The following is an 11,599-nucleotide window of genomic DNA, read 5'->3' on the forward strand; positions in this document are numbered from 1 at the left end:
AGCATCTTCCTCCGCTTCCTCCTCTTGCAGAGGAATCACAAGATCTTGGAATGTCAGTAATTCCTCATCGGGAACCTCAACATCAATCCGTGGAAAGCCCTCCTCCTCTAGAGAACGAAACCATGGATTTCGAGCCAATACCGCTACATCTGAACACAAGGCAAAAGGGGAGGCTGTCGGTTAGTAATCGTCGAGAACCACAACCCAAGCCGTCGAGACAAGGTGACAACAGTTCGGCGTATAAAACAACTTCCAGAAGGGATGTTTCCTCAATTAAAACAACCTCAAAACCGGCTACCCGATCTGCAGTTCGACGCTCTCTTCCTGCATCCTTCAACGCCCCCCAAAATCTAACTCCTCAGAACCCACAACGCCGCGACAACCCGCCTCGAGACTCGGATAAATCCAATTCTCAAGCGATCGAAGAACAGATATCACAATACGTATCAAATGGATACTCACGTCGCGTCGTTATAGAAGCTCTTAAACGTACATCCCTCAGGCCTGGGAAAATGGCAGTTCTTGTCATGCAGCACCTAAGCGAAGGCCGCGAGGTGCCATCCAAATACGAAGGAATATGGACAGACCGTGATGACGCGGATATGGAATTATCATTGAGCGTAGATTTTAACCGATCTCCTGCCAACGACAAGGAAGAGCAGGATCAGGAGCTCGCCCAGAAAGCTCACAATCGTCTTATCTACAAACATGGCAAGAAGGGAGTTGAACTAAGAAAGGACTTCCTGGAAGCGGAGAAAGAACTGGGAAGACAAGGCCCAGATCGTTAGGTAATTTCCCAGTGGCTCGAGTCAATCTCGTCTTGATGCACAAACTTAGAGTCTCATAACGTGTGCTGTATAGTTGATGTTAGGAGCAACGGCGTATATCGGCTATGATGACTTAGATAGAAAAAGGGAACCAATGGTCTGGTTTTCTTACATAATTCACAAGATATAATTAATTCACGAGACTGGGAAGGTAACTGTGCTTACACTTGTTCATTATTATTTGCAATACATCATTCACAAAATTATCGCAAAAGACTAATCTTAACTAGTGCTGGCGGGATATATTGAAGAATACAACCAAAAGACTGCCTGTACACTCATTACCTCTCATTGCGTGCCTTTCTAGCTCGCTTGCGCATTTACGATACGATGCCGCGCCCCCAACGCCTCGAAATGCAATTATTTCCTATCTCATACTTAAAACAACACGAGCCCGCTTCGATAAAGCACTACCAATCTCTCCCACCTTTTCACACTAGGTTCAAAAAATGGGGGTCCTTGGCTTTCTTCTTCTTAAAATCCCTTGAACACTCAATCCGCAAACTCCATGTGACGTGGTAATGCTTTCTAGTTAAAACGTGAAGTATCTCGTCTCTTCCGCTTCCGTGATACTGCGGATGACGACTTGAGACGCATTGGACGATTAGGGCCTGAAACCTCGTCTGTCTCTATCTAAGAAGCCGGTGGTGGTTGTGGATTCGACTTTCTGATGATCTTGATCTTCGTCCGTGGAGCGGGTGGTGCTCCAGGAGGTGGCGTACTTGTCGCCGGGCTCGCAGACTTGGGCTTCGGCGTTGAGTTTGAATGTGTGCTCAAAGAAATCTTTCTTTCCGGTGGTGATGACGCGGGGCCTCCAGGCAAGGGCCTTCGTGCCGCGTCACCTGTTGGAAGGGGTTTTCTTGCGGGCTTGGCTGTAATCGAATCTGACCTTGAGTTTGAGAGAAGGGAAGGACCATCTCTAGAGCCGCCTGATGGTAGTGATGTTCGCCCACTGATGATGGGTTTCTTCTGGTCCTTCATCACGCTGGCGAGGCGATGCGGTGTAACCTTGAGCCTAACCATGCGTCTCTTCTTCTTCTTGGCGGCAACGCCAGAGTCGGCTCCAAAGGGTTTCTCAACCTTCGGGCGTTTTGGTGCAGGAGTGTGGTGTTCATCCTTGTCTGGTCGGGGTCGCTTGACATTAGTGGAAGAGGGAGGCTCAGGTGGCCATGAAGGCTTTGAACCTGATGAAGAGGAAGTACTTGGTTGCCGGGAAAGAACAGGAGAGGCAACAATAGTGTCTCGTTCTCCTTTGGTTTGGCTCGGCTTTGGACTTTGAACTGGAGCGGCAATACTTGGGCGTTGAGGCGGCACGCTCGGCCGCTGAGGGGGTGCCGTCTTGTGCGTATTGATTTTGATAGACGAGGTCTTTTGCAAGGGTACAGGTCTCTTAGGCTCCGCAGGGGCAGCAATAGGAGCGACAGGCGCGGCGGCTGGAAGGGGTAGTGGTTGTACGACAGGGTCTTTTGGTTTCGTCTTGTAATGAGCCTTGAACTTCATTATCAGCTGTGTTGGGTTAGCATCAAACATTCGTAATAAGGCGGACGCAGAACTTACGCGATTGGAGAGCTGCTGTACAGGTCTCTCTCTCTCCACTGACCAGGCCTTTGGCAAGGGAACTGTGACCACCCAGTCACCGGCTTCCTCAAACATCATCGCAGCCAAGTCCAACATGCTTTCCATCTCACCCCGCCCAAGATCTGGGTGATCCAGGGCCTTGCGCATAGCAGTACTATAATGACGCTCATCACCTCCATACGTTTGCTCCATTTCCCTACGAAGAGCTTTGAGTGCTGCGTCCAAGTTTTCCTTTCGTGCGAACATTTCTTTACGCGCCTCGATCTCCTGAGCACTGTCTTGCACCAGCAATAGATCTCCCTCTTCGTCTTCGGGGGGTGATTCATTCTTAGTGACTTTCGTGTGCTCCCCAAAAGCGATGGCTGCTAAGCCAGAGGCAGCAGCCTCGATGAGTTTATTTCGAACATACGGCGACCGATCAGTAATGAGGGCGTAGGTCAAAAATGAAAACACCGTAGGATCCAACATGGCCCCCAAGTCGATCAAACCTTCAAACGCCTTGATACGGATAAGATCTCTCGTTCCATCGAGGAGGTACTGGCCAAAGTCGCCATACTTCTTCGGGATCACATCTGCTTTCATGAGCCGTTGCTTTGCACTGAGGCCAGCAATGGTCCAGACATTCTGATATGAGTGCGTCCACTCGTCCCGGCGAAGAACTCTCTCGATTTGCTCGATGGCCTTTTCCAGAAATTGTTTTTCCTCTTCGTTGGGAATCTTGTTTTGCATAGCAAACCAATCGTCTTGTTTAGAAGGAATAAGAGAAGTAGCAAGGGCTTCCACAAGAGTCGCGATGTAGAAATGGTCGGAGAAAGGGTTGTCTTCGTTGTTATTGAAGAGGAGTTGGTCGAGAATAAACTGACGAGCTTCAAGCGGACATTTGTATGTGTTTGCGTCTCTGACCTGTGCAATGGCCTTGATGATGGCACACTGGACGTTGTACTGCCTCTTGTCCGAGAAGTCGTTTGGCTTGGGCTGATTTGTTCCCTTATGACAAAACATTTCGCTGAAAGCCTTCATTAGTTGTCGAAGACCAAGCATGGACAAATCCTTGATGTTGGCTTGTCGTGGTAGTGCCTCCGCGGCCATGGTCCGAATGCCATGAAAGTAGCGACGATCCACAAGAGTTCTGGTAAGGAAACCTGATGCAATGGGATGCAGAGGGCCCTGTGTGAGGTACAGCATGGCATCCTGCTGAGCAACAACATCTCGATCCTGCTGCAGTTGCGACACATACATGTATGGTTCCAGTGTCCGTTTCATATCACAAGACCACTCGAAGTCAGCATCTACGCGGATCCATTCGTACGATTCCTGGTCCATTTTGCGTTCGGTTTCTGGATCCCAATCAATCAACTCCCATTGGGCCTGCTCCTCTGGTGTTTGGAGAACATCACCCAGACAGTACAGTAGAGTGTCATCTAGATTCTCCGCATCCATGCTGGCGCCCACGTTTTGTTTTTCTTTCATCCGCCGAGTCCTCTTGAGTCTTTTGTATTTCGTGTTGTATGGAATTTCAAACTTTGTGGATCTTGTGGCATCTTCACGGATCTCCAGAATGTGCTCGTAAGGGGTTCCGTCAGCTTCGTGTATTCGAACAGTCATCGGACCAGTGAATAATGGCTGGACTTCGCCGGCCTTAACACCAGACCGACGTTCCTTGACAACACGTAGAAAGTCTTCCTTCTCCAGCGGGGCTTTCTTGACCATCATGGACTGAATTTGATTCAATGTAAGCTCAACACATAATCGCTTCTTGTTGAACTTTGCCTTGACATCGAACCGGGGGCAGCCTGAGCCATAAACCCATTGGTTCCAAAAACTCTCCAGTCGGTATTTGGCTCCTTTCTCGCACGTTGCTCGGAATTTCTCCGTTTCAAGGATAGTAGCCTTGTCAGAACCCTCGATTTGAACTTTTGTCAGCATCTTGGAGAGGATGCGGGTGAGACCATGTCCTCCTGAAGCCTTGATAAGCCGCTTGTCCAGGATGAAGAAAATCACAGGAGCTTTAAGGGCCATGAAATCCATCTCGAACTCCCCCAGGTGGAGATAAGCACCGAGATCGTAGAGAGAAGGTCGGTCAACGTCCACCTGAACGAGCTTGTCAGACAACGTCTTCATCCGGAATCGGTATTCATTGTTTCCGCACAGTTTCTTCATGAAAAGGTCAGTCATGAAATGCGCAATGCCAATAATGAGCCACATGTCATTCCTCGTATTAGGAATCATGTTGATGCCGATCCATTGATAAGCCAATGTCTGGACGATCTTTCTAGTGACATCTATCTCTGTGTCGATGATGTCGTCGGGAAATAACAAGCGATTACTGATGAAAGCCATGGAGTAAAATGACACATTATCTTGAACCATATCGTCGAGGAAACACAGCTTGAAGTTACCAAAGGGGTATCGAGCGAACGTGAAGGTAAAGAAGTCGGCCGCCATAGTGGTGGCTGCTGCTGTATTGCGAACCCAGTCGGCACGGTGTGGTAGACAGTAGGCGTGCACTTTGAGTGCGTTCATACCAAGCTTCATCTCATCCTCTTCTGTTCGGAATTCGGAGGACAGATCGATATGCTCAAAGGGGCCTACAGCAAAACCAAGCTTCTGTACGGATACTTTCTTCTCTGGCTCAAAAGTCATGATCTTTTTGTGGTCGTCCTCAGGATCGACTATTTCCTCCATGAGGAATCCTGAGCAGACGACTGACATTTCCCGGAGCTTGTCTTCCTCGGCAAGGTAAGAGGCTCGTTCTTGGCCATCGATCTGCATCTTGTCTGGGTTGTTACCATTCTGCTGCGTTGCAAGTGCTTGCTGTAGAGCATCGCCCAATGTACGGGGATACTTGATTGATATCCTCCAATCACACCGTGATCCATGATCATCCACACATGGGAAGATGCAAGATGAAGTCCCGGGATGTATTGAGCTTCGTGTGTACATGTGCGTGAATCGGTTATCCAGGGGGTCGACACCGACAAATTGTATTCCATCTCGCGGGTTCACGTTGGTAAAAGGTATGGTGATCTTGTACTGCTTGTTGGTTTTCTCGGCCGAGTCGGTACTTAACATCGATTTCCTGATGATGAGTCTCGGACGATCTGGCTCGGCCTTGCCACGCAAATTCACCTTGAGCGATCGATAGACTGGGGTGCACCCCGCAAACTCTCTATGTTCGGCGGGGACATCTTTCTTTCGGCTGCTGAATAAAGACTGAGCGCGTTTGCGGCGAATATCGTGATGGTCGGCCCTCAAACTCCAGCTTGCGGGATGTGACAGTTTCGCATACGGGTCGTTGTAGGTCGCAACAGTCTTTCGCTTTTGCCCCTCGACAATATCGCCGTTGATTTCTCGAAGTTCGGCAACGTAGACATTTTCGGTATCGATCTCGCAGTCGGCGGCATCCAATACTATGTCGTCGACCTTATCGTTAAATGTTACGAGGAAAATATCGGTTGTTCCGTCGATGCGCTTGTCGCGAAAGTTGACCTCGAGGTTGACCTCTTGCTTGAGAACAAAATATTCAAGGGTTGGTGCATTATCCACAGAAGCTGTTCCGTCATCCGCATCCAAAAGAGAGTGATTCAGAGGCTCAGGAGCCTGAGGCATGGCAAGGGCAGCCATGTCGACTGTTGGTTTGCAGCGTTTAGGAAACACGGCCGGAGGGGCCCCTTGGAGCTCGTGTTCACGAACGCTGCATCGATGGCAATACAGGATTCCTGCGTAAGGTAATAGAGTATTCGAACGGGCTAGGTGTATTTGTAATCAGTATCGAATTCGTCGCGCGGTCGCAGGTTTCGTTCGAGGCGCAATCTAAACGGGGAGAGCGGAAATATTCCAATGGAAAGCACGTCAAGAGAGCGGTAATTAAGGAGGTTGGGAAGAAATAAATAGAGGAAAATTTCCTGACGAGAAAGTTAGAGCCGTAGAAGCGCAAACACGCGCAATCCTAAAAAGAAAAAAGACCGTATGGTGCCTCTTGCCGTGCACTTTGCAAAGTGGAAAGACAGCTCGCGGCGCGTTGTAGGAAGCTTTCGTGCACGGGCCACTTGCCTACTTAATGAGGCTCCCATTCTAGACCCACTCAACATCAACTTTCCATGAGTTAGTAGTTAGTACATCTTCAGGACAATAGGATGATAATCTCCTGTAACATATTAGTGACAATGAGTAAGTTATCACTTATCGTCTCAATATTAGTCCACACTCGGGGTCTATCCTATGTTCTTATTGTAACACTTGTTGAGTCTACAACGTTAAAACACGTGCCATATGGCAATTACTGCCGCGATTATCTCACAAATCTCAGCCTCCACTAATCCAAACTCCAGTACCACCAAAAGACGTCACTCATCGTTGCATCAGGGTCTGCTACTTGTTTGAGATGGATATTATTTCCAACGCACTGTCTGATGGTAACTACCTATGCAGACTACATAAGCCCACAGTCAATGGCTGCAATACCTTTGCTCCTACCGGGACATCTCAGATCCTTCCTTGCCTACCTAAACGCCAAACCATGTGTGTATAAGAACTGACTTCCGTAACCTTTCCGCTTTATGTTACAAGCAGCTAGTGAGTAAATGCTCATCACTTTTTGCTGCGTCTTCGATCTCGGCGCTTCTTCCTCGCCCGGACCTTGAGGGTATCTTCATCACGGTATTCCTCCGGCAAATCAAAATCAATATCGGGTATCTCAGGAATGGGCAGGCCCCATGCCATTACCTTCCTTCCTGTACGCCTATTCCTGTGTAGAGCACTTTCACGCTCGTATCGCTTCGAGAAGAACGACTTGAACTCTTTGGGCGGTTCTGGTGGCTTTGGAGCTGGCGGTGCCTTTGCAGGACGCAGAGCCTTGGCTACAGCTGGTTGAGGCGTGGCTTTGCGGTTCTTGGATCCTTTTGAGGGTCTAGACCTCGCCATTGCTTCCTCCTGAAGTTGTTTTGCCGGTGATGCTGAATCGCTGACATTGTCATCAGCCACCTCGTCGCCTGTTTCGTCTTCGTCGATACTTGAGTCTTCGTGCTCTTTCTCGGCTCGGGCTCTGTCTTTCTCCAGCTTGCGCTTCTTCTCTTCCAGGACATAGTTCCGGTATTTATCGAGGACGGCCTGGCATCCCTTAATGAAGTGATTGCGAGCGGGTTCAAAGGTCTTCTTCTTGGTTTCTGTTACTCCACTCACGCCCATCACTCTCAACCAATCGTGGCCTTGCAGGCCCTCGAGAAGCCGGATAATGTGGTCTTTTTCATGTTGAGCTCGACCTTTTTCAGCATTGCGTACTGATCTTTCCAGTCGTTCAGCTCGACGATGTATAGGCTGGAATAATTTGTCTGGCAGAGGATCCTCAACTGTCTTGTTCTTGGACTCTAAAAATCCCAGGTCGATTTGCTGACAATCAAAGACATTAAAAAATAATGCATCGCCATATCCACGTACGGAATACTCAGTTGCGGGGTTGGGATGCTGCGGAATGGCGCGTTGGTTGTCTGAAACTGCGCGTCGTGCGTCAGAGTCGACAATGACTATTGGCGTATCGACAGTGAACAATTCTAAAAAGAAGTGTCAGAAAATACTTAATCATAATGTAGCGACGCAGAGGTGAGCGACAGGGAGTTTATTCACGTACGCTGTTCTTTGGGCTCGTTGCCAATTACCTCATCGTAATCAGAGAAATAGGCAGAAAGTTCACTCTTGAACCTAGTGGCTTCCTGTGAGCGAAGCTTCCGGCCTTGCTCCTTTGTGTTGGTATCGCTCGGCTGAGGTTGTAACCGATCGAGTTCGTGTTTAAGGCCATTAATGACCTTGCTCTGGTGTTGTGTAAGGGTTTGCTCTTGCTTTGGTTTCGATGTCGCGTTGTCGGTCGGGGGAGAAGGGGTATTCGGCGTGGTCGCAGTCGCCACTGTAGGCGTCGCAATAGGTTGGCGCGCGGGCGACGACGCTTCTTTGGTGTCGATATTGGCGACACGGAGTCTGTGAGAGCCCTTTGCAGGTACCTCGACTGTAATACGCGATTTCTTGGGCTTAATCGCATCAAAGTCGCGATCGTGTGCATCGAGTACCCTCTTGTTGCGCCCTGCCCCTGGTGCTCCTCCGCCCTGAGTGTGGGCAAATACGCTTGCTGGGGATGGCAGGTGGTGGTGCGAGTGATGATGATGCTGATGCGGAACTTCAGCGCGCCGCGATGAACGGGTGACGGAAGCCATTGGGAAATGTCGAGATGCCTGGCATGATTTCAAGGCTGTGTTTCTTTGAATCCGCCGGCTCGGTTTGGCGATGGCGCCTCGACTCTGACGGGGTTTTTCGATGGGTTTGGCGTCTTTGGTGCGATGAACGTTTGCAGTCAAACGGAAGCTGAAGTGGGTGGGCTTCAGATACCCCTTACGCCTACCTAATATTTTATAGCGCTGTGCTTTAGGGGTATGACACTGCAAACGCCTCTGCAGCGCATTGACAAACGCGAAATACAGGGCGTATGTGCGCTAAAACCACCCGTGCGTTTGTGAGCATCAATTAGTGGTATCGAACTGGAGGAAGGGTTTTGACTCATTAACATGTTCACCATGAATTCAAATAATCATCAGCCGCCTAAATTATTTATATTTGCATAGGGTACTAGCTTTTTACCGAATTATAAGCTTTTCCAATATGCTCAATACTGTCAAATATAAGTTTGGTATCCGCACATTTCAAAAACTCAAGACACCACAGCAATGCAATTATTACTGCCACAGGTAATCGATCAGCCATGCGCGCATTTGATTCAAAAGAAGCAAGCAGTGCTGCATGTACATAGCGGGGATTAACATCAAAATTCAATTGCACTGCAAGGTCATCATAAAAACTATTGGTATTTATGCTCAAGGTCGTGAATCATAACTCGAGCACCGCTCTATGCCTGGGGTATCTATCAAGAAACAAAAAAAAACACGCCGCCCACAACGTCTTTTCACGCACGCATGTCCTCGGCGTTCTCCTTATTCTCTCTCTTGGCAGCTTGCTTCTCCTCTTTTGTCGGTTTGATACCAAGTTTCTTCAAGACCTTCTTCACTGGCCTCCCCTCTTGCTTCTCCTCCTCTTCTCGTCGAAGCACCTCTCTTTCTTTCGCTGCGCTTTCGCTCTTGTCCTTAGCCTCCTCCTCCCGACGTGCTGCCTCCTCAGGGGCCAATATTTTCTCTTTTCTGTGTGACACACGCTGCGCCAAGTCCTTGCCCTTGAGTTTGGTCTTGATGTATGACTCCAAACCGATGAGCACCACATATGACTTGGAGATGGAGACGTGGGACATGTCCACCTCGGACTGACGAAGGCTATGAACGAAAGCGCGGAAGTTGCTCGCTGGAGGGCGGTAATGTCCACTCAACGGAGACAAGGACGATAGTCGGCCGTTCTTGATCTTGATAAGTCCAGCTGATGAAATTCGACTACCCTGGAGGAAGGACGAGTGTTGAAATGCGCCCGAGTCCTTGATGCCAACATACAAGCGAAAGTTTGTATCTGCAACGAATATCCAAGTGTTCTTTCTGACCGATTTGCGCAACATTTTGTTAAATATCGTTGATGCTGAAATCTGCGAAACCTTGTGCACGCCCTTGCTGTTATCGTAGCTAGGTGTCGCATACTTGGCTGCCCGGTCTGCCTCTCGTTCCGATTCCAGTGACGATTCGTAACTTAGGCTATTATCATAGTCTTGAGATTGCGAATCTGCTGTTCGAGCCGCAGCCCTGAAAGCTGGCGTGGGATCATCCAAAGGTACCACGCCTCTCATGCTATCCTTGAACTGCTCTGTAGTATCGATTCGCAGGCCATTCTTTGCCCAGCATAGTCTTCCTTCATTGTCGACTTCAACCAGATAGTATTGGCGCTCCTCGCGAGACAGATATCGAACCTGCTCTCTTTCAAGTCTGTCTCGCGAACAGCCGTCAACTTCGACATTGCGACCTTCGCCGTAGTCAAGCCAGTAAAAGTAGTTCTCGTGCGTATCTGTTCGTTTCCAGACTTCATGATATCTGCATAGATTGCTTCCATAACGGTGTTTTTGGTCAACCAGCTCGAGGAAGTATCGAATGCCCATCATGCGGGCCTCGTGCCTGCGAGCAGCGGTGGCTTTCTCACGCCGTGCTCGAGCAGCTGCTCTTTCTTCTGGTGATGCATCTTCATCCGAAGAAGATTCAGAATCAGAGGCATCGGATAAGAGATCATCGTGACCAGCTCGTCGTGCGATCGCACTGGCCTTCTTCCACTTCTCGCGAGCATTTGTTGATTTTTGTCTCGCAGCATGGTCCTCTTCTGGTTTGTCGACAGTGTCATTATCTTCTAACTCTGATCGGGGCCTTGGCATTGTTGCGTTTCGAAATTGCGCCTCACGTATTGCTGTAACCCATCGTGTACTTGCGTCTAAGCCAAATCCTTCGAGTTCTCGTCTTGCGCGGTAGCCCCGAAATGTCTTTTGTATTGTGCGCGCAGCTTGCGCCCGATCGTCTTGACTGTTGTTGGTAGACATACTGGTTGCTCTGTCACGCTGACGCTGGGCTTCGCGCGACCAGCGCCTGCGTTCACGATTTCTGCGCTTTGTTTCTTGTTCGCGCTGATGCTGAACAAGAGCAATTCGTTCAAATTGTTTTGGCGAAGGAGGGCGTAGAGATTCCATATATTCTTTTGTTTTAGCTTTGGTCGCAAACGACGAGCCACTAATAGAAGCAGGAGTAGTAGGCGATGACGCAGTGCTGACGAGTGAGAATTTGGAGTCGACACGGGTTGGTATCGTTAATAACGGCGATTGTCGCGGGGTCCCCTCCATTTTGTCTGAGACGGGCCCTAAAACCGGTAACATTAAGCAACGCTGTTCTAGAATATCGAGTTGCGTCATGATCGTGGGGTCAGTTGGACAAGCTGTGGGGGTAGAGAATAAATTTGGTGATAATTACGACTTGTAGCCAAGCATTTGTACAAATAATTGACTGACCAAGGATATGGACAGAAAGAGAAGAAGAAAACCTGCTTATAGTTGATCATTGGTATCTAGGAGTTGGATCACTTGGTCCAGAATCCGGATCTTTATATACATGTACCCTTGAAACTGATGTAAACGCATGTCGATGCCCAGAAAGCCCACAGGTCTTGTCCCGGAAGAACGGCACTTGGCAATTCTGTGAGCTGTCCAAGATTATTGGCATCACCGTAAACATTTAAGTCTT

The 11,599-nt window shown here is 49.0% G+C and overlaps 3 protein-coding genes across 3 annotated transcripts; all 3 read right to left on the reverse strand.

Moving 5' to 3' along the window:
* Positions 1-1,460: 1,460 nt before the first annotated feature.
* On the reverse strand, positions 1,461-6,029 carry FGSG_09406 (uncharacterized protein; the record flags this gene model as incomplete). Its single annotated transcript, XM_011330036.1, has 1 exon — positions 1,461-6,029. One exon carries the CDS (start codon positions 6,027-6,029, stop codon positions 1,461-1,463), a length of 4,569 nt encoding a protein of 1,522 aa, XP_011328338.1.
* A 966-nt stretch (positions 6,030-6,995) lies between these two features.
* On the reverse strand, positions 6,996-8,608 carry FGSG_13570 (uncharacterized protein; the record flags this gene model as incomplete). Its single annotated transcript, XM_011330037.1, has 3 exons — positions 6,996-7,793; positions 7,842-7,891; positions 8,032-8,608. 3 exons carry the CDS (start codon positions 8,606-8,608, stop codon positions 6,996-6,998), a joined length of 1,425 nt encoding a protein of 474 aa, XP_011328339.1.
* Positions 8,609-9,351: 743 nt separating this feature from the next.
* Positions 9,352-11,271, reverse strand: FGSG_13569 (uncharacterized protein; the record flags this gene model as incomplete). Its single annotated transcript, XM_011330038.1, has 1 exon — positions 9,352-11,271. One exon carries the CDS (start codon positions 11,269-11,271, stop codon positions 9,352-9,354), a length of 1,920 nt encoding a protein of 639 aa, XP_011328340.1.
* Positions 11,272-11,599: the final 328 nt, after the last annotated feature.

The sequence above is a fragment of the Fusarium graminearum genome, chromosome 4 (assembly GCF_000240135.3).
Source record: "Fusarium graminearum PH-1 chromosome 4, whole genome shotgun sequence".
Taxonomy (NCBI): domain Eukaryota; kingdom Fungi; phylum Ascomycota; class Sordariomycetes; order Hypocreales; family Nectriaceae; genus Fusarium; species Fusarium graminearum.